Consider the following 23149-nt stretch of genomic DNA (forward strand, 5'->3'; position numbering starts at 1 on the left):
AAACTTAAAGGGGTGGGTTTGTTCCTTTGCAGAAGAATGTCTTTATTCTGATTTTGTTTTCAGAAAACAGCGTACACTGCTTCTTAAATTATATGTTATATAGCCATTTTCCTGTCCTTTCTTGGGTCTGTACAGGACTTTACACTTAGTTTGCAGTGCACCTTTGCATGTGCATTTATAAATAGTTGAGCTAAAAGGCTTGGTTATGTGGTTCCACATGTGTTGAAATGGACTCTGGCAAGATGATTTGTTTGATAGATTGTAGTTGAGTTTATCCCCACCCTTCCAGGAAGTTTGCACTCTGCAGGGTCCAGACAGTAACCAACACTTGGACACTACTGAAGCCCAGTTGAAGAGAAAGCACCACAAATACTTTGTTCTTTTCTGTGTTCTTAGGGAAGCTCAATCTGAAGTTGCTGCCTACCACAACCAAAGTGTTACCAGATGCCTACTTTTCCCTGTCTTTACAGGGAATCGTGGGAAGAATTTAAGTTGACAGGTACAGAAGGAAAGGCAATACTTTGCACTTCTCCTAGATCAGATTCAAAAATTAACAGTGGCAAACTATGAATGCAGCCTCAGTTTATCACATGGCTGGATCTTGGTCACAGTCTCTGGACATCTCAGTTGACTCTGATCTTGACATCTCTCAATTCTGCATTATGACACTGATTCACTGAATTTCATTAAGATACTTCATTCAAATCAAATCATCTGTTTTCCAGTCCAGTGTGTCAACACCTTTCTGCTCAAACTTGTCAACAGCCAATTTGCATCTCTACCACTTTTCCTTCATAGCTTCTGTACACTTCAAACTAACACTCTCTCTGTCCTGTGGTTGAAGTATATCTCCAAACTCTGCCAGTCATCCTGAAACAAAACCATGTATCCTGTCATGTCCTCAGCTGTCTCAGAAGTGGTTGACTCCTGGCTTTAGCCTAGCAAATGTTCAGAATGGGTTTTTTTAATACATTCTTTTGGTATATGCATGTGTAAGCCATCCAGTGAGCTGTGCCAGTCTGTGACTTAAAAACCTGCTTGGCTTCTACTGAAAGAAAAACTTTCAGGAGTACTGTTCATTCTTTTGTTATCTCTTTCTACCCTCTTAAAAAGTACATAAATGGTGGTGTAATCATTCTACCAGCACCAAGTAACATAGAAGGAGAACTTGAGCTTGTGGTCACTTGGTTGCTTGATACAGACTATTCCAGGTTTGAGTTACTGTCATGTAAGTGGACTGCCTGCACATTCAGGCCTTTCTGGGCTGTGGGGTAAAGCATTGTGATATAAGGCACCTTGGTGGAACTTACTGTTTTAATTCATGTTCCCCGGTTTTAGTTCATGTTCAGATATTGTAGTTCAGCTGATTAGTATAGTCATATGATCCTCATGCTTTTATGTTGAGATCCTCACTGTTTCTAATATTGAGATTTTTTAAAACTGAGATAGAAAATGAAAAATACTTGTTGAGTATCTGCAAAAAACCCGTAAATATAGCATATGAGTATATGGCAGAGAGGGTTTTTTAAAAGAAGTCTGGTAACAATGCTGCCTGACTGGTGTTAGGTAAAAAAAAAAATCATAGCATGCTAAATAACAACTCTCTTTCAGACTTCTATCTCCTTGCTCATTTATTCGACCTGTTTAAAAGCATATAAAGCTTTCAGGAAAAGGCATTAGTACTGCTTGGGAAGATAAATCAAGCAGTTAAGTCCAGATCATACTGTATTTCCTAGGCAAGCACTGACATGGTCTTTCAGTACTTCATTTTGAGAGCAGATACTGTCTTTTCTTTCCTGGTATTATTTTTGTGTGCAGGGCAACTGCAGGATTACCAGTTCCAGTACCTTCAGAGAAAAAATGTCTTGTCAAGTGTGTAGTATTATGTGAAATACGTTGTTTTATGTATTGGGTCCCAGTGAATTAACTGTCACCTTTATTTTGTCAGCTGGACATATTATGCAATGAAGAGATTCTTGGCAAGGACCACACGCTCAAGTTTGTAGTTGTTACTAGATGGAGATTTAAGGTATGACACAATGGTTCAGTGTAAATCATGAAGTGACCAAATAAAATGGTTCTAAAATAGTGATAATTTGGAACTATACTGCAGTAACTGCAAACTCAATAAAAAGGTACTTTTATGAATATCTGCTACAGCATCCTTAGACACCAAGTATTTATTTGTTTCCAGTAAATGAAGGAAAGGAGAATTAAGTATTCATTGCAGGAGAAAAGAGAACACTGCATTAGCTGTCAAATTGTTATCAAGTCTGGCAAAGGAAGTGGAAGCTACAAAAAGTAGTATTTTTAACTCTTTCAGGTGGTAAGAATGAATAGCAAAACAACACTTAGGATGGAAGTCAACACTGAACAGAGTATATGTATACATGGAATTATTGGAACAAGAAGTTTGTATTTGTAATGGAAAAGCAACACATTCTGAGCATACAGTGTACACTGAGGTGAAATCACTCGATGGCTTTGGATAAGAGTCACAGGATAAAGTCAGTGGTCAGTGTTAAAAATGGAGAGATGTCACAAGTGGAATCCTGCTGGAATCTGTTTCGTATGGTGTTTCTGAATGACCTGGAAATGGATTTGAGTAGTTCATTAACAGTGCAGTGACAGCATTGTCGTTATTTAGGTTAGTGACAGATTGATGATAAAATGTTGGATGAAGTCTACAATTCTGAGTGACAGGTGATTAACAAACATCCGAAGTTGAATGTAGGTGTAGATAAAAGGACACAATGGAAGTGTTAGCAATTTGTGGGGTAGCAGGGAGAACCAAACAGGAGCATCAAATTGATGTGCATCTGTACAGTCTACTCTTCACCTTTATTAGGGAGATCTGTGTGAGTCGTGTAGAAAACAGAACTGTAAACTGCCTTCCCAAGTGAAGGAAGTGGTAGATGGAAAATGAAACTGAGACTTGGAAGGTTCAGAACAAAACAAGCAGAAGTAATTGTTTTCATGAGACACAGAACTCCATGGTGCAGGATGTTCTGGTTCTTACAAGTTTACCTATTCATAAAAAAAAAATTAATAGATACTTTCACAGAACACGAATCAAGTGAGAGCCATTATATATGAAGTACCACATACTCTAATGCTGCTTTCTAGATATGTCCCTTACTTCAGGGAGTTTTCCAAGATAAACAGATCTGCTCCCGAGATAAAGGGGAAAGGGTTCTTTGTCTCTTGAAGATGAAGTTGCACCTTGTCTTTGTCTTGGTGAATTTTTGACAGATCAGATAGCTGCTCTCATCTTTAGTTGAAGCTTTAGTTTATGACACAGAAGTTCCTCCTACTGAACAGATCAGTTCTGGGTTTGTTTTTTAACTTACTGGTATTTCTGTCTTGCAGAAAGCACCTCTACTGTTACATTATAGACCCAAAATGGACTTGCTGTAAGGGAACTTTATTGTCCTTCTGGACAGAGCTTTTTGCAGAGACTATCATCTGGCACCTTCTTAGTGCATCACTAATCACATGACACAAACCAGCTGAATAATTTTGGAAGACTGGAGGGCTTTCATAGTGGACTGTCCTGAATATTTCTTCTAGGGATGCATTTCCTAGACTTCTGGGCAGAAAATATTTATACTTTTTTTGTACGGAAGAAAGAAGTTTCAACTCAGCAAGACACTACCAGCATTAAGTTTACAGATACTGAAAACACTTCACAGTTCCATGTAGCTCAGCTTGATTTGTCTCTTACAGTTACACAGAAAAAAAATTAGAGTGTTGTGGGGTGATATAAATATGTTGCTTTTGACACCAAGTTGCATTTAGTTACTTTTCGCATTCTAAATCTTTAAAAACTATATTTTTGCAAAGTGTTATTGTCTTATATAGTATGCCTGATTGCATTGGCTTTATTCAAGTTATTCTGTAGAGCATTGAACATACCTAATAATACAGTGACTGGTGATAATTTATTATGCTGCATTGAAAACTTAAAAAAATATGGGAAACCAATAAATTCATTTTTGCCCAGTTATTGTTCTCCCTCACCTTGTGTTTTAATAAAGTTTTGATATTTCTGTATACATGTTAATTTGGTAAGACTAATAGAAATAATTTCAGTTGATTTTAATGTGCTGTGATATATATTTTGCTATGGTATAAATTGCACCACGTAATGACAAATACTCACAAGTGCTAGATTTGTGAATTTCTTAAAAAATAAACATTTCTTATGTAGTTGTGGCTTGCAGAAATCAGTTTTTAATTTAGAGAGAGTTTGCTATCACTAGGTATTGAAACAGTGGCTCTTGGACAACTTTGGGAGTATTGAAGAGTTTTCATTTCATGGATTAAAACTTCCTCAGATAATATGGGCAGCTTTATATTTCTTTAGCTGTTTTCTTATGAAACCATAGCATTTTCCTTACTGCAATTCTTAGCTCACTTGGGGTAGGGAGGAAGGGGGAGTCAGACAAGATTATTTTAGCACCTTTTGGCCTTAACTAATAATTTTGCTTGCATCAGCCCTAATGGATGCAAGGTAATACACATTCATGTATGTATGGGTACATACCTCTATATACACATGTAACTATGTATGTTATAGAAAGCACCCTCAATGGCACTTAGCAGGGCTCACTGCACTTTTTGTAAGGCTTTTTGAAATAACTTGCTTTTTAAAAACAGTAGTTGAAAGTGATTTCTGCAAGCTGTATCCACTATGGTATATATAGTATGATTGTGAGAACATTTGTCTGGCACAGGTGTCAAGTCACTGAAAACAGTCTATGCCCTATTATTGCCAGCTGGAAATAGTTAACCTAATGTTTGGAAGAGTTTTCCTGTCAGCTGAAAAAGCTAGTTGCCGTTCCTGTTATTAAATCCTGTTATTTTTTGATAAATTGTCTTTGGATAAGAAGCCCTGCTTCCTCTTGCTGTGCTCCTTTGCTTCTTCTGCCAGAAAGTGTTACTTGATAACCAGAAGCTGGTACTGCAAGAGATTTATCTAAGCATTTTAAATCATCTTCTTTTTGAGTTTTCAAAGCGCTAAGTTCCTCAGCCACATGTCCCTTAATTTCCTTCTTTGGAGTCTTCAGTCCTCCTTTCCCAGCTCTGTTGCTGCTTGTGCTTACCTTTGGCAACAGGGCTTTTTAAAAATTTTTTGATTATAGTCACAGATGTGAATAGGAAGGAAATAAAAAAAAGAAACCTATGTGAGCAGAGAGTGAAAGGAAGCCTCCTGAACTGTGGAGATGGAAAGGAGAGCCACGCAAAGGCCAGAACATGGTGCTGTCCTTGAAGGTGAAAGTCTCAGATAGCTGCATTTGTATGTTTAGGTTACACAGAACTCCATGTCTGGTTCTTGTGTGCATGTCTGTGATTCATGGAATCAAATGTGGCTCTGATTTTGTCTTACTGTTGTGGACTCAGATATGTGTATTTTTAGCTTTTTTTCTGTCTTTTGCATTACTTGATCTGGCAGAAAAGAACAAATGAGATCATATGTCTACCATTTTTTAAACTTCACAAGAAAACAGTGAATGCCAGTGGTGTGGATGTGTACACAAGCTGCCATACTGGGCCTTTCTGGAGATGTGCTTTACATGGTTGTTGCTGTTCTAGTGTAAATAAGAGGCTGGCTTTGCCAGTGAGGCACTGAGAATATGGACAGGACTGTAAGGCTCCCTGCTCTGTGCACCCAGAGTATACACACAGTGGCTGTACCTGATGTAGACATAAAACTAAAGCTGCCAGACAGCATTCTGATTAACCACCCTAATCAGAAAATATATATATATATGTATACACACACACAAAAACAAATATATATACATATACACGTATAAATGAGATCTGTCTACCTCAAGTGTGTGTACTGCAGAAAACTTTTGTATGAGTAGATATTGACGCAGTGCTGTTAAAGTACATTGGGACTTCATTACCTCCCTGTGTACTTGAGCAACTGAGAAATTAATTATGAACACATAAATTCCGAAGCCTTTCAAATCTATTTCTTGCTGTAACAACTTACAATACAAAACTTACAAGTTTATAACCATCTTTAGAATCACTTGAATTTGTTATGGTGCTATCAGTATATAGAAAACTCTGTTTATAACTATACGGATACATGAATTCAAGCCAGTATTAATACCTATAGCTGGGGTTTTTGCTTGTATTTGTGTGTAACTGCTTTTGCAATGTGTTTAATCTGATAAAACCGCACCAGTAAAAAAAAACCACAATAACACCCAAACAAAAAAACCCCCAAACCAACAAAAAATCCCAAAGTTACTCAGTTGTTTTTTTCTAAATTACATGTGATAACATCTTCACTACAAAAATTTCCCTTGGGAATGGTGTGACTGTGTCTGGACCATATGTTCGTCTCACCAAAAGGCTACAATGCAGAATGAGGTCTTCTTTGGGTCAGAGCCTTGTTTCATTTCTGTGACACTTAAGAGACAATTTATAACAAGATTGTATTGGGTAAAGTAACCCTGATACTGTTCAAAGTTGAACTAAAATTTGAACTTGGCCCTAGATATTTCTTAGTCCCGGTGAGATCATGGTAGTTTATTTTGGCTTTTGTGAAGATGCCATTACTGTGAAGTAGTTTTTACAATTTCTTACGCTGGTAAATAGTTGGAGTAAGGAAGTATCTTGTTGCATTATCCTCAGCAGCAGTGAGACTGATGAATCAACCAGGCTCAGAGTCTCATTAAGTACACTTTCATTAAAAATAAAGAATTCAGATAGAATATATAATATTGAATTTAAATAAGATTTGGGGGTTTAAATTTTATCTTTATAAAATTATTTATTCTATTTTAAGCCTTCTGTCTTATTTTACCATCCCAAGTATTTTTGGTTTCAGTGGTCCAGCTTTATTTACGGGCATATAAAATGAAATTGTAAGATGTTTTTACAAGCTTCTTCCTTTTACATTGAGTTTGCGTAGCTTTCATCTGTATGTTTTTGTTTTGTATGGATAAAGAGCATTACTTATGCTTTTGTGCAATAGGTTTGAAACATGCATTTATTAGGCATATGTTTAAATTGTAAATGTAGCATCTACTTACCATTACATTTAAAAGGAATGTAGATCGCTTTTCTCACTTGTTCAAATGGAGTTTTGTTGGGGCTGTTGTTTGGGGGTGGGCATGTGTGTTTTTTGCTTTGTTCCATTTTTTATTTTAAGAGTGAAATGGGGGATTTAAAATTTGTGTAAGTACAAGAACTATCTGTCAGCAATATTTTAAAATAAATGATCTTACAAGAAACCTTAATGTGAATTGTGGAAGCAATCGCCAAGACTTGCAGCCTATCTGAAAATGTTTTGTGCCATTGTTAGGTCTGGTATATTTGTGTACCATCAAACCTGGGAATATTTTTTCTACTGGTTGTGCAATAGTATACACAACACTGTCACCTCAGGAGATATGGGACCGTAAAAAATATCAGACTGCAACTATGATGGTGCTATTTTTTCCAATAGGCTATGAGCCTTTGAAAGCTCATCTGGCTCTTATTGTCTTTGTAACAACACAGTCCTAGGGGATTTACAGATTTTTTTTTTTTCTACTAGATGACAAATATAACTTGCTATTTTACAGCATTCCGCATATTACATTAAGATAAATATAATAGGAAAAAGCCAACCAGTCTGTACATCAGTGAGATGAGTCTTAGGTACACGGTTTGTACAGAAGGCTTTACTGAACAGAAGAATCAAGTTTCTGCTTTTCCTCAGGTAATCACTTCAGTTTGGATGTTTCTCTGAAAACGTTAATGCAACTTCAGTTAGTCTGCCTAAAGTTGATAACAGGGAAAGAAATTGTTCCACACACGAGTCACCCTACATGAGATATAATTAAATGTTACTTGGGTCTTGAGATCTGTTTTTGAAGAAAAAGCTGCAGAGAGCAACATTAAAGAACATGGAACAATGCTTCAATCTCTGCTTTAATCACAACTTGCAGTCAGGACAAAAAATACCTAGGAACTTGGGTCTTGTGGCAAGTCAACGGATTATGTTTTACCTGCTTCTACAAATTAAAGGTGTGACTCCACTATTTGCTCCATATTTTGTCCTACTTGGAGCTTTTTGGAAATCTTTTGAAGCCACGATGACCTATCCATGTCCTGGTGGTAGGGTAGGAACTAAATGTCCAAATCTATGAACATCTACATTGGTAACTTTACTAATAACGTGGAGGTTCCACAGAAACCAGTGGGATCATTCATGCAAACAGATAGGTATGGCTGAAGGAAGAACTCCTGAGTTTTGAATACTGATGTTCCACTATTTTTGTTATTTCTGTTTGAAACTGAAAGTATTGGTTTGATGGAATCTTTAATTCAAGTGACTTATCTGGACAAAAGGAAAGTTTGTTCTTTCCTTCTGCAACAGGATTATTTTGCAGTAAAGGGACAATTAGCCAGTGCAACCACTAAGCCTTTTATCCTCATATGTGGCATAATAAAGATTCTGGAACTGTCAGAGTGTAAAACCATATTTTTGGCTTAGCTTCATTTAAAAGTTTACAATTTTTTATGCTTTGTGTTGCTGTGTAATTTCTGTACTACTGGTGGCTAGTTTTGTCTGAATAAGCCTTTTGGGGATTAATGCTTAATGTTTTGATTTTATGATAGTGAAGCTTGTATCTGGTGTTTTGCCAATGAATATTATATGCTTGTTAATAAAAGCAGAGAAACTAACTGAAATGCTGTGAGGCTGGAAGTTTTTGTCCCATTCTCTCCCGGGAGCATAAGGAACTAGCAGTTGTCATAGCACTGAATAAATGCAGTGTGAGTGAAACAGAGGTGGTGTGGCATTGCATTGTCATAAAATTAGGATGTCGTAAAACTTAGGATGGCCTAAAGTATTACTTCACTGGCAGTATGTCTGTGACAAGTGCATGTCAAGTAACTGCCAGATAGGAAATTAAATGGCTTCAGTCACCAAGAGGGAAAACAGCATTATCCTGGTGTCTTTAGGTACCTGGATAAAAAGGTACTTACCTGACCTGTATGTGTTCCCACCCTTACGAATGCCTGGTTGAGACAATACAGTAACAATGCAAAACAGATGCTACAGTAGTTGAATTTCTTGCAGCATCTACATGCAGTAATGCAAATGTATAGCTTGTGAACTGCTCTACGTGCTGAGAGGGCAGGAGCTTTATTTACGCTCTTGGCTTGTTAGGAACTGCCAGCAATTCTGGGCTGCTTTGAAGTTGGTTTTATTCATACGTGTATTTCTTATTTGCACTGATAGTACCCATGCATAATTGTCCTGAGGAAATCAGGCATTTGCCAGTTAAAGACTTCATTTAAATACCAATATGAGAGACTGACTGCAGAAAGGTCCCTGTGTATAGTAACTTAAAAGTGAATGAAAGTTAGCACTAGTTCAGCAAGTGTTAAATTTTGTAAGTCTTCCATGCCTTTATTATAAGTGGTTCTAATACTTACCTGAACTTTGTACTACTGTTTGCTTCCATCTATCTGTGAAGTAACCAGTGATGGGTCTGGCTCCCTCTCTTTCCTGAACATGGTGTTAATATAATAAATAAAAAGTAAAAACTTTTCCTGTTTGACTAAAATTCCCCAGCATCCCAAAAAGAAATTGTGCTAACAGTTGTGTTAGCTAGCCCTGAAAGCATAAACCTGCCCCACAGCCAGTAGGAACTAACTACATTTTTTTTCCCCAGAAGTAATACAATATTAGAAAGTTTTTACTGGTATTTCTTACTTTATTTGTAACTGATACTTTCTTATTTTGCTGATTGAGTATTCTGCCATAAAAATCATTACTTTGAGTATAATACCTCTTTTTGTGCAATAACTTCTTCCTTGGGATTAGAGCAATCAGAGAAAAAAGTCCATATCAATTGAATATGTGCATTTAAGATAGATAAATGCAGCTGTTTAAACCCAGATGTAAACCAAGTCACTCAGGATTACATTGGTCTCAACTCAGGTTAGGCTTAATCCAGTGCCACATCTGAATAGAGGTGTATTGCAGTGCAAATCCCTATATACCTCTGTAACAAATTCCTGCACATCTTTTATTTCAAACATCATCTTCATTTAGCTTTTTATATTCTTGATTTTTGTAGGCTTCCTTTTGATTAGTTTTCCTTTGAGAAAGTCAAGCAATGATCTGGCCTTAGTGGAGAAAAAGGCTTACAAGAGTAGTCTGAGAGCTTCAGCTGCTAAGAGGAAGATGCGGTCCACATCTGTATAAATATGTCCAGTCTTTCATGTGGCACTTGTCACTATGTGGAGGTGTTTTATTGAAGGGTGTAAATTGGGCATGTCTGTGGTTTGTGTGTTGTGTGTAATGATTGCATGTCGATGTGTCCATGGAAAAAAGAACAGAACAAAAAGGAAAGCCATTAGCTTTAATAGGAAGACTGATTGGGTGGTTTCCATGAGGACACGTTGCCCTTAAAGCCTTGCCTGTTGTTTCTGCCCTTGTTTGTAGATTGCAATGGTTTCTTCACACACCTGAAGAAAAGGAAGCTTCATTCCCACGAAAATCTTTAAGGCAATTTATTTGGTTTCTCCTTTGCTGCAAAGTTCACTGTCCCTTGCCTGAATCCTGACTCCTTGTTCAAGAGAACACAAAGTCTTTGATCCTGGATGCTCTAAGGCTGCACCATAGACAGTTTCCACTGCTGTTGGGAGCAGTGCTGACTGCTGATGCAGTAAATAATGTCTCTACTTCTGGTCTCTTCTGCTGGTTCTCAGCAGGGTGCAGAGCAGAAGTTCTGTTTTGGTGTATTTTTTAATACAATGTATTGTCCAAATTCTTCTGTTTTCTCATTTAAGCAATGCCTTTGTAACCAGCTGCAATGGACTGTATTAGCATTACTTGGATTATTGTTCTAAATTTATTTTGCTGTTTTACAAGAGTGCCTGGAAAGAGACTGATAGTACACTAGTGAATCTGGATGTCAGGTAGAATGTATCCCTTGGGCCTGCTCTGGAAAAGATTCCTTTCTCTGCTTCATGTTAGTGTTACGGACTGCAGCTGCAACTTGATGATTTCAGCTGAAATACTCAGCTTTGAGGGTTTCTCTAGATTTTACTGCAGCCACTGCAATGGGCATTGCTTAAAAATGGTCAGTGTTGGTTTGAAACACAGACAATGAGTTGTTGTTTCTGGATCCTCTGCCAGATCCTTCTGGATCTGCACCCTCAACAGATCCTGTGTGTTGTGACTCAAGAGAAAACAGGCTTCTTATGCTGATGACTATCTCCTCTTTCCCTAGAAAACAAGCAGTTCCAAGTCTGTGCCTTCTGATCTGACAGGGACTCTTCACCATTTCTCTCTTCAAGAATTGTTTGAGATTAGAGTATCCTTTACAGACAAGGTTGACATAGTTCTCTTCAGGCTCACAAGGTCTCACAGTAACTTTGCTGGTTTTTAATCGGAATGGCTGGAGGCTAAACAGGTGCAAAGAGTTGCTCACCTGAGGGCTGTGATGGGCACGTGGGGTACCTCACATTGCCTTAAAGAAAGTTAACAGGGCTAAGATACTAGATGGGCCCCACCTTCAGTATTTTCCATAGCTGATTAGCATGTTGGTATCATTTGTCTGATGTCTCAGGGTCCTTCTTAACAAAATGTGCTTTCAGTTTGCCTTGGGCCTCATCCTCTTGCTTCCTTGTGAGTTGACTGCCTTTGTCGCTGTGGTGTGGAAGCTCTTCCTGCTGGATATGAGGAGGCTTCATTTCTCCATCTTTCCGTGGTGCATTTGCGCATCGTGCTGAGAGTGGTGAATATGACAGTGCAGCTTCCTGCTTCACGCTAGGAGCAGGAGCCAGTGCTGTCGGTGCTGTTACCACCCGCCCGCAGCACGGAAGAGCAAAGAAAACTCCCTGTAAAGGCGGGGTGAACTAAAAGGTTCGATTATTCCCAGAAACAAGATTAAAACTAAAACGAGGTTAAGCATTGGTACCAAAATTTTCGACATATTTTATTTAACAGTAAAAGAGGCAAAGAGAAAGTAAAAGTAGAGAAAAGTTAGAAAAAGCTAAGGTTACTTTAAAAAGTACAGGATATCTCACCACCGCACTGTTGCTACCTTTTTTTTTTGCCCCTGAGACGGGGGCGGGGCAATTTGTGCCGTTTTCTCACTGCCTTCTGCCGCTTGGAGAATCTTCCTTGCCTTCTCCGATCTCGGTAGCAGTTTAGCTGGAATGCAGCCGCCCGTCCTCCGAGATGCAGGCGCGGTGCCCGATCCTGGCGGTCGCGCCTCGGTCCACTCGCGGTGCTCTCGCCACGGAACGGAGGAGCAGGGAGAGGAGGGATTTCAACAGCTCACTCGTGACTTCGGTCCAGGGGTGCACGATTGGGGGTTCTCCCTAGGCGGGCGGCGTCGGTTCCCGGAGGCCTCAGGGTGTCTCGCAGCAGGCGATGGAGGGAGTGGGGGAAAGACAAGGGTCAGAGTTTCTGCCCTTCTCTTTCTCCTCCGTACTTTTGCACCGGTTTTGCCTTCCTTTTTACGGGCCTCAAGCCGAGCTGCTCACAATCCAGCCTGCACGTAGTTTTCAGGTGTTCAAAAGAGATTTTGGTAAGCAGACATAATGACAAAGCACTTTTTACAGCCTTTCTCTTACTATCAGTTTCTTAACAGGTACAAGCTGCAGATACAAGTACACATGATATTAAAAACTACCTACTGTTTTTTGTGTTTTGTACTGGAATTGGAGAGGAGGCTGGTTTTATTACTAATGAATCATTATCCATAATTCATGGAAGAGGTAGGAACTGTGTGTAGACTAACACACTAAGTGCCTGGAACATACAAAATGTAATTGTGCTGTGGATCTGAAAGAACAGCCACTGTTACATAACTGATGATAGACTTAACTTGAAGTCAAATTAAAAAAATGGAATTCTACAGGAGATCCTGAAGGTCATCAGGAAGGGCAAGCTGACTGTCAAACAGTGAACTCTGTTCCTAGACAACAGAAACAATATAGGCTTCACAGCGGTTGCTTGGGATGACTGAGAAGTCAGTACACTTCTGAGTGCAAAGTAATTGGAAGAGAGCACAATGGAAAAGAGAAGTAAGTTGTGAAATGCCTGTTCCAGTACATGAGGTTGCTTTGAATTTTGTGTCGCATACCACTTGATGTCTTGTTGCGTATTGGAGGTGCTGGGCGTGTGTCCCTGCACGCTGCCTGGTGACCCCGCTGCCCCAGTGCAGAAGCTGTGCAAGAAGGCCATTATTGAGTCCTGTGGATGTGAGGGAGTGAGATTCTTGTTTAGAAACTCTGAGGTGGCCAGTCACAGCTGGGGGGGAAGAAACTGTGCCCTTGGGTGTTCCAGGGTCATTGGATCACCTCTGAGGTGATCAAGCAACCAGTGGGAGAGGTGAGCCCTGGAAGCAGCAAGAAGGGTATCCAAACACAACATGTAGCTCTATGGATGGCTACCAGCCAGCCAGCCTCAGGGAAAAGAAGCCATACCTTTGAGGGAATGGGCATGCCACACCATCAAAGTGACAGCTAGGGTGCAGTCATTAACTGGTAAGTCAGTGATAACACCTATCATCCATCTTCCCTCTCACAGATCAGTTTTATCAGAGAGGCATGCAGCTGTTTTAAACTTAGTACTGATCCAGAGCCAATGTCAGGTAGATCCCATCCATCTGCTGGCCTGTACTCACAGGAGTCTTGGGAGCACAGGTCTGCAAGTTTTCTGCAAGATGGAAGCAGGCATAACTTGTCATTCTAAGTCCTCAAAGGTTTATACCATGTTCAGGCTCTTCGCTCATCCACTTCTGTAAGTCTTCTTGGTCTTGGAGTCCAGAAATGGCTCAGATTATTTTAGAACTGGATTTTCCTGATTTAGCTGCAGTTTTGCAGCTCTTTCTTTATCAAAGAACTCTTTAGTTGGTTTTCCCTTATTTTGTTTCACTTTAGGGCATCTTGTATCACACTATGGCAGCTTCTTTCCAAGTGTTTTTTTGGTCTGGTTCATTCAGTGATTATTAATGGTTACAGGGCAGTGTTGGACTGCTGAGTTGACCACCCTGGAAGCAAACATTTGGCCAAGGCATGGTAGATCCATTCTCTGAACTGCAGCATAAAAGCAGTTAGAAATCCCCTTATAACTACGGAATCTAGAGATCTACAGATCTTAGAGTAGTGGATGGGGTAGATGATGGCTGCAGATAAGGTGACAAACTAGGGACAGCTGACTTTGTCACTTTATACTGGGCTGTATGCTAACACATCTCTTTTACCATTAGAATTATAATTCAGGAAACCTCTTGGTTTTGTTCTGCACTGTGCATAAACCCAACTTCTTGATAACAGACATGAAAGTCATGAGTTATATGGGCTTTCCACAACACTCATGCATCTGGTTTTTGTCTTTTGTGCAATGGGTCTATTTTAAAACTGTGTTCCTTGCTAGCCATTTGCGGCTTGTTTTAGAGCAGCCAGTTGTGCATACCATGTAGCGAAAAAACCAGATGTTTTTTGCAAACAGCACACTGCTCGCAAAAGTGTGTTTGTTAGAGAAGAGCAAAGCTTTAAGGAACACAGGCACTTTTTTCTAGAAACCAAAGATGAAACAAAAGTTCAGAACTGGCACCAGTAACAGAACATGTGGACTGCACGGGCTTGTGTGTGTTTGTGTGTGCTGGGGCCTCTGAGCTTCACCTGTAGTCATTCACAGAAAAGGTTTACTCAGTACAAGGTGGGCTGGACTCAGTCCAGCACCCATCTGATGGCTGGACCCCGAATCCCAGTCTCTCCAGTTGCTATTGCATGGGCATACATGCCTTGGAGGGCGCAGCTCTGTTCCAGCTGCTAGTACTGACCATCACACACACATCACTCAGCCCCCCCCGATGCCTGCATGCAGAACTGAGTGCCCCTCACACCCAGGAAGGAATTCACTGTGAAGATGAGACAGATGCACACGAGGTACAGGTACATCAGGTAAGACATAAGTAGTGATGAGCTGACTCTTTACACAAACCTGCTCCTTTTAAATACCTTTACAACTGTTTTCCTATGGGTTTTTTCATCCTTCAAATCACCTAAGCCTCTCCCTTTTTCTGCCTTTGTTTCCTCCCCCAAACATCCCATAATAAGTCCTGTGCAATCCAGAACTGCTTTTTCCCTGCATTTCATAAAACATCTCATAGCCCTAGGAAGCAAACCCCCTCAGACACCTGATCTGGAGAGCTGCTCCTGAATGACTCATAAGGGTGGGTATGAACCTGAACCTGAACATTGGGCTGATGTTCTCCTGGGACAGCCCTGGGAGGGGTCAGACAAGGCTCCTCCAGAGTCATTAATTTTCCTACCGTTGTGTCCCTGTGTCAGAATTAAATAAAGGCTAAAAATATATCATCCTGGTGCAGAAGTGATTCAGTTTTGCTGCTGTGGACATGCAGAGTAGCAGGAGGGGTAGTAGACAAGAACTGGTTGCAGATCTTGCTCACTTCTCTTGTTGGAAAGACTGTACAGGATGCCCACTGCTGTGAGTCATCCTTGCATGGACAGTGAAGCACATCTCAGCTCAGCTGCAGTCAGACTTTGTGGGTTTATGAAATTTCCAAGGCATTTTCAATAAACTCCCTTTAAAGCCCACCACCTACTTTGTAACAAAGACAAGCAGCAAATTGCTTTTAACACTGTCTCAAGCATGCTCGTGTTAAATACTTCCCACCTCTTACAAAGTGGTGGCAGTGTTCAGCTTTGCAGGAATAATAATTCTTCCTGTAAAGCCTCTGTAGGTGATCATCATGAGGTTTGGTAAGTGCTTTGCACAGGTTCCTCTCCTCATGTGTTCAGCTTTCCTGGGCATGGAATATGTTTCTTCAAGGCAAGAATAAAGGATTATAGCTGGCAAAATAAGTACAAGCTGAGCTGCCCACAGGCTTTGAGTGCCCTAACAGCAGTGTGGCAGCTACCTGATGACTTTTCAAAGCAACAGGCTTTCTAGACAGACTGGAAGTGGGGTCACAGTTGGGGCTGCACTGTTGTGAAGTGTCACAGGAGGGATGATTGACATTCAGAGAGCACTTAAACTAATGGCTTTTTTTATGCTATGCCTCCTCCTGGTTTACATTCTGGGGGTATATCCATGCTCATACTTTCAAAAGCCAGTTTTCTTGAGCTAACTGTGGGTTCTGCGGAGCACATTCTAGTCCAGGGAGTGCAAAAAAAGCTGAGCTTAGTTTAATGTGCTGCTTGATATCTTCTCTTCATCCTGGTCAGCTTTGCTTTACTCTAACCATTTTGTAAAACTTCCATCATCCAGCCATGCTTTTTATGTGCAGTCTGTGGGTACTTCAATAGATTTGGCTCACTGATTACAATATTGGACAGAATGAAGAGGCCTGGGGACAGGACACACAGAGCTCTCATGGTCTGCTTGGCAGTAAGCTTGGAAGTACTTAGGTAAAGCTGACCTTTTCCAGCTTTGCTATAGAAACAGGTTGTGAGTTTAAGTTGGGTTAGTCCTGGAAGTCTGGATCATTTTGGAGGTCCTTCCAGGCTTTCCTCGACTTTCTGGAACATAACCTAAAGCTCCTCTTTGCAGGACAATGTCTTTCAGCTGCTTTGCGCCAGAGGGAACCAGCAGTGTATGCAGAATGTTATATGCTGACATAATGAAATATTTCAAGGGCAGCTCAGATGGCTGGGCTGGTTATAAATAGTACTGGAGGAAAACTGCATGAGAGTCACATAAACCACTCCTAAAAATCTCTGCAGGGAGGTATTTTTAAAACCCACCCACTGCAGTTTCATTAGCACCACCTGTCTTACATTTGGGGAAAGAGATGGTGTTCTCCAAATATTTGTGGTACCCTAAAAAGCAATGCATGCAAGTGATTAAATATTCACAGTGTCCCTTCATATTCCAATGTTTCTTTATTAAGCCTGCAGCTGATCATTGGCTGCCTTAGAGAGACACTTGAGGATTGCAGGGTTCTGTGAGATTTCATAGCTAATATCTGAAGCAGATTAACTGTTGGCCCTAGGAAACTTGCAGTTGAGACACGTGCAATAAACTCAGCTATGGGAAACCAGCAGAAATTCCTGTGTATTTCATAGTTGCAAATTTTATTTAACTTTCCAATACAGGAATATTTGAAATGATGAGAAGATAGTAGAGAGATGTAAAATTCAGAAGTCTAATCGAGTAATAAATTATCTTTATAATGAGTAGAAGTTCTCCCATCTGTCCCAGGGAGCTAGCAGGGGACATTTGAAGCATACTGCAGGTTGGTGGCTGCTCAGCAGATTTAGTTAGGAAGAGTAAATGGAAGATTTGAGACTGGTTAGACTGGTCCCAAAACAGTTACTGCAATTTTCCTCAGGATATGAACAAACTTTATCAGACTTACTCCTGCTTCAGCCACTCTTAATTTCAGACCTAGGACTTCAGCCTGTTACAGTAATGCAAGGTAATTACTGAAGTGATTCCTGTCTAGGGCATGTCTAGTCCACATCCCAGCTTTTCTTGTAAGTGAAGAAGTGCAGTAGTTCAGTTAAACCGGGAAGTGGCACTGTTTGAAAGGAATGAGACGTCAAGCCTGCTCTGCAGCACCCATAAAGGCAAATTCACAAGGAGACAGATGATCGGGTGAGACAGGGGGATGGAGTATATGACCCTATTGCCAAGGCTGTGAGTAACCTTCATGTGTCACTACACCAACTCTGAACCCTCTGCGGGGGTCACCTCTATTCAAGTTTTAGCAAAGACAGGTAATAGAAGAAAGAAAGAATCAACTGGTTTCTTCACTTCTTGCCCATCAGACCCTCTACCAGAACACAGAGAATCTGGCGAGTTCCTTCTTGCAGTGCCTATGTCTTTTAATGTTTCAGAAGGCCTCAGATCTTCTGAAAAGCCTTTCCTTCTTTGCAAAAAAAAAAAAAAAAAGAAGAAAATCAGAAATGCTACTGCGAGATTGACACCTGCAAAATTAAAGAATTCTTGTGTTTTGCATGGTGACGTGGTGGTGCTGCTGTTCACTACTATTACCTGTGAGACAAAAGAGAGCACTTGAAAATTTTTGAGGCATAAGGCACTGACTTCACTCTTAGAAGCTGTGATTCTTCCCGAGAGAGAGGAAGAGTCTCTCTGCCCCAGGGCACATTTATTTCACAGCTTCTCCTCTTGTGGGCCACTGATGCAAACCTTATCATTTCCCAAAATGATCACACACCAAATAGTCATGTCCATAGTTGCCTCTCTGCACTGCCTGTTTGATCTCTTCCTGTAGCTTGACAGTAAAGAGCTGATACACGACTGCTAGAAGGAAGACACCAGCAGGTTGACCATTGTGCAGCATTTGAACTGGGGAGTCACCAGCTGTATTTCGCTGACACTAAATTGACAGCAGCAATTTTTGGAAGTTATCAAAGTTCACTACATTGTAGAAGAAATGTCCTGTTTCCTTTCCTCTCTTTGTCTTGTCTTTTGAACGACAATGCTCTAGGTAATGCTATGCCTTGATAAACTGACTGACATGCAGCTCCTTTAGGTTTTCAGAAGGAAACAGTCTCTTGATTCGAGTGTCTGTGCAGCTGCCCAGCAGCATGGTGCCATCAGCAGGCAGTGTCGCCATGCAGAGCTCCAGGGGCTGGGCAGTGGGCAGGTGCAGGCTGGTGAAAAACTGAGTAGAACTCTGCCATTGCCTAGATTTGCATCCTCATTCCAGGCAGACTTGTCTGTATTTTTCACACTGTGGCTGCGAAGATTTAGGGGTGCATCAGTCAGAGCCTCTAGCAGAAGAAACTTGGGAGATGAGTATGTGCACACACACTGCTGATGTATTTCTCCCATGACCCTATCCACGCTGGTTAGCATTTCTCTCCAGGTATGTTGTAGTGGACGAGTAAAGCAGTCCTAAAGACTGAGGGATTGTCATGAACGTCTTCATCTGATCTCGGTTTCTAGGTCATTTTGTTCATTCAGATCTGCTGTAGTATTGTCATGGGTTATTTGAACAAAAATTTGTGCTGTATTTCTTTTAGAAAGGCAGCTGAAACAGCTAGCTTACCACCCAAACATTTTTAGTGTTAATATTTCTTCTGCATTCCCCGACCTGCCAATATAAACTGCTACTGAGCATCTCCTAGCAGAGCTGTAGTAGTAAACATATAATTTTTTGGCAGTCTGTAGCTGTTTCATAAATTTAGACAAACTAAAATATATAAGCATTTCTGAGTAATATATTGAGGTTTCAAAAAATGATCCATCCATTTTGAATCACTTTTTTACTAAATAAAACATCTTCTGTTAAGCAAAAAGGTGATCCAAAAGAGAAAGTTAATCATTTAGCTTTTAGTTATATCAAAAGTCTTCACTGTTTCTTTCTACATATCCATCTCTGACAGTTCTCATGAGAATACTCATATCTCCTCTGGGGAGAGTACTGTGTTTAATTAAATACATGTATAATGGTAGTGCAGTGACTCACATTTAACTTTTCACTCCCATGTAACCTACTTTGGATGACGCATTTTCAGTGCACGAGGCATTTGAGATTTCTGGTCCAGGCATATTTTTATACAGGAATTGCCATATCTGGTTCTGGGGAAACCTGTAGTTTCAGACTTTCCCCTCAATGCTGGAACAGGACTGCTTCCTCACAAGGCTCCTCCCTCTGGAGCGAGACCAGGGGTAGTGAGGGATCTGAAGCACAAGTTTTAAGAGGAGCATCTGAGGCAGCTGTGTGTGTTTTACATGGAGAAAAGGAGGCTCAGGGGAAACCTTACCATTCTCTGCAACTCCCTGAAAAGAGGGTGTGGCCAGGTAAGGAGCAACCTCTTCTCTCAGGCAGCCAGTGACAGGACAAGAGGACACAGCCTCATGCTGAACCAGGGGATGTTTAGGTTGCACATTAGGAGGAATTTCTTCAAAGAAAGGGTGATTAGACATTGGAATGGGCTGCCCCGGGGAGGTGGTGGAGTCAGTATCCCTGGAGGTGTTTAAGCTAAAACTGGACATGGCACTTGGCAAAGTATTCTTGATTGGTCAAAGGCTGAACTTGATGATCTCAGAGGTCTTTTCCAACCTAATCAATTCTGTGACTCTGTGAGTCTGCAGCACCCGTCCCCAACAACCTCACTGGGCCACCATAAAATTCCCCTTTGACAAAATCACAGTGCTTTCCTGGAATTTTGACACTCCAGACCAGCCCCTTCCCACTATGAAAAAGCATGGCATGCGCCTGCTGACAGGGAAGATTGAGGCCCTGTGAGGGCAGCTGGCTGCTCTGGCTGCCCTTGGTTAATGCTACAATCCAGTCCAGCTGGCAGGATTACCCAAAATACATTAGCGAAACTACTTTGGCACCGATCGATAACTTTATCCCTCACTTAAATTCCATTAGTTAATTTTGCAGGCTGCAGCATGAAAGTCAAACTGCAGTAATGTAATTTGGGTGGATAATAAAAAAGGAAAAAGCAAAATCACCCTTACAAATAGTCAGGAAACATCTATTTTGTGTAATGCTATGGGATATGTTAGAATATCTCTTAATTCAATGCAGAATAAAGATAAATCTAGGTTTATTTTCCTGCAAAGTTGTTTTGTATTCACCTTATTTGAGTGTGAAAGCCATTATCTCATTGCTTTATTAATGCAGAGTATGTCACTGCACGTTTCCCAGCTATCTTCTTTAGTTTGACTCTGTTATACCTTTGTTTTGCTTAGTCTCCTTCCACCCATCAGGTCAAAAAAGAGAATTACAGTTGCCCCAGGAGAGACAATTTCTATCTTAAAATTCATGGTAAAATGAGTTTTCTACAAGTGGTCTGATAAGTGTGTTCTTTTTTAATTAAACTTTTTAGCCTGTCAAGACCAAGGAAGTCATGCTGGTGATTTAGTACAGGGGAAAATACCACTTCATATTGTGATACTTGCTAATCTTATTTCTCTAAGATTTATTGCTGTTATATACCTTAGAAGGGCTGAGCATCAGAATAGATAATTTTTGTTGTACTGCTAGGCTGTAAGAAATGGATAAAAATACCTGTTTTTGTTTAAGAAAAGTTACACTGGACTTTAAACTAAAACATACTGCTCATGGACTTACAGATAAAATCTTTCTCTCTGGTTAGGAATAGTGCTTGTCTTCTATTCCATGTTCTTCTATGGAATTTGCAATAGAGTGGATGGGATCTTCACATTGTCTTCATTTCCACCTGGACAAGAGACAAAGAAAGAGGCTCAGAGATGAGAAGAACAAATCATTTCAGTTTTTGATCATCAGAATATTTTGGGACAGACACAATCACTGCTAACTAAGTTTACCATACTTGGTAGTATTGGTGAAGAGTTTTGAGTTCTTTTGTTTGGAGCCTTGTTCTCTCACCAGAGAAATAAATAAAAAATTTGGTCACACTGAGGATTAAACAGGGGACAAGTGTTGAGTTCTTGACAGCTCTCCCCTGGGGCAAGAGAAAGGGAGTATCGCTATGACAGACTAATTATAAAAATTATGGGGAAATGATATCCCTGTCACACATCTGGATGCAAGTTCCCTTGGACAGCACGTTAAGTTTACAGATTGAGTCCACTCATGTAGCATGGCTCAAAGTGAAATATTGTATTTCACACTTTTTGGTTATTGCTTGATGCATCCTTGTCTTGGAAATCCTGACACAGCTTTTGACTAAGAGAACAATTCAGTGATGTCTGACTTGGCTGAGCAGTGTGGCCAAACCTGCAGCAATCTGCAGTGGAGCATGCCAGCACCCTCTTATTCCATCTCTGGAAAGACAGCAAGGTTGTTTTCACATCATCTATCCCAGTGGGGATAGAAAAGACTTGGGGAGAGCTGGGGAGGAACATCCTTCATGGAAGCTTTGTCACAAGTAAACTGTGTCCCTTTGGGTTGGTATGGGATGAAATCCCTCCAAGGCCTGCAGGCTGGCGGACAAAGACTTGGACACTAACACTCCAGTGAGCTCTGGCTGGCTTTAAATTTCACCTTCCCTTTGGCTGCCTCCTCCCCCACATGGTGCTGATGTAAGATGTTAATTAACATCTTCTACAGAAGCAGCCCTTTCCACCTAATGGAGACACAGCTGCTGCTGTTATTCATTAGGTCTGCAGGATCAGGTCTGAGCCGGAGGCTGGGAGGAAGTTTCTGAGGAACTGTCCCAAGGCCCTGCTTGCCAGCTTCTCTGCTTCATTAGGTAACAGATTTAACACTGTTCAAAAGAAGAGTTAACAGCAAAGTAACCTAGAGTCGCACTTGGTGAGCAGCCCAGCAGCTGGAGGCACAAACTGTATGATCCTTCTTGCAAACACTTTGGTTAGTTGCCAGCAGCCCTGATCTGCATGTGTAAGAATCCTGAGACCAAAAAGTTGGAGAGGGCTGCCTGGGGTGGCTCTCCTGGAACTTCACAAGGGGAGGTGGAGAGAAAGCTTCTTGGAAATCTTGATAGCCGTGTCAACAGGGAAGAATTTCATTTAGCAAAACCAAGAAAATATTTTCCCCTTCCTGACAAGGACCCTAATGCAGCAATCTGAGATTCACTGCACAGTGTGTGTGTGTGTGTGCAGGGCACATTATGGATGAGGGCAAATGGCTACACATTTCACTGATAACTCTGCAGGGTGCTTCAGAAGATTGGCCACTTCAGGCTTCTGATTGTTCTGTCTGATAACTGAATTTGATTTGCCATCAAGCTTGTGAGACCTGCTTGAATGTGCTTCCCTCCCACCTTGGGAGAGTAGAAGCTCTGAGAGGGAGAAAAGGAAATTTTCCTGGTTCAGCCAGAAGAAGTAAAGATTTCAGCCTCTCTCATGATACAACAGTATATGCTGTGATTGGTCCATTACTACTAACACAAGGCAGCATAAATTGCACCTGTAAAGGGAAATAAGAAAGAGAGACTCCTAAAGATCTCAGCTGCTCATAGCATCCACTTCTGCTTTAAACTTGTCTCTGGCACAAACTGAAACAACCTAAGTGTAAAATTTTGAAACTTCTAGTGAAAATAGGGGCATAGCAAGGGGGAAGACAGTTTGATTTATGATCAGACAACAGCCAGAAATTACTTGTAAGACATGGGATCTGTGCATTTTGAGGTTTGATGGGAATGAGCACTTTTTTCTTTAGAGGAAAGTTAAGGTAAGAGGAAAATAGCATTACTTGATTGGAGCAATTGCAAA

At 40.7% G+C, this 23149-nt stretch overlaps 1 protein-coding gene across 9 annotated transcripts in view; it reads left to right on the forward strand.

Annotated features, from left to right (window-relative positions):
* Positions 1 to 23149, forward strand: part of PCGF3 (polycomb group ring finger 3) — a gene marked incomplete at its 5' end in the record, with an annotated part of 166123 nt that overhangs the window by 77870 nt on the left and 65104 nt on the right. For 7 of the 9 annotated variants that reach the window (XM_082301800.1, XM_082301804.1, XM_082301801.1 and 4 more), the window contains 2 exons: positions 1949 to 2029; positions 3370 to 6907. The exons of the other annotated variants lie outside the window; for them this stretch is intronic. In XM_082301800.1, the coding sequence (XP_082157926.1) occupies positions 1949 to 2029; positions 3370 to 3417 (129 nt within the window). In that variant the 3' untranslated portion in view covers positions 3418 to 6907. Of the gene's footprint in view, positions 1 to 1948; positions 2030 to 3369; positions 6908 to 23149 lie in introns of those variants that run through there. 9 annotated transcript variants of the gene reach the window in all.

The sequence above is a fragment of the Coloeus monedula genome, assembly GCF_965178545.1.
Source record: "Coloeus monedula genome assembly, chromosome: Z".
Taxonomy (NCBI): domain Eukaryota; kingdom Metazoa; phylum Chordata; class Aves; order Passeriformes; family Corvidae; genus Coloeus; species Coloeus monedula.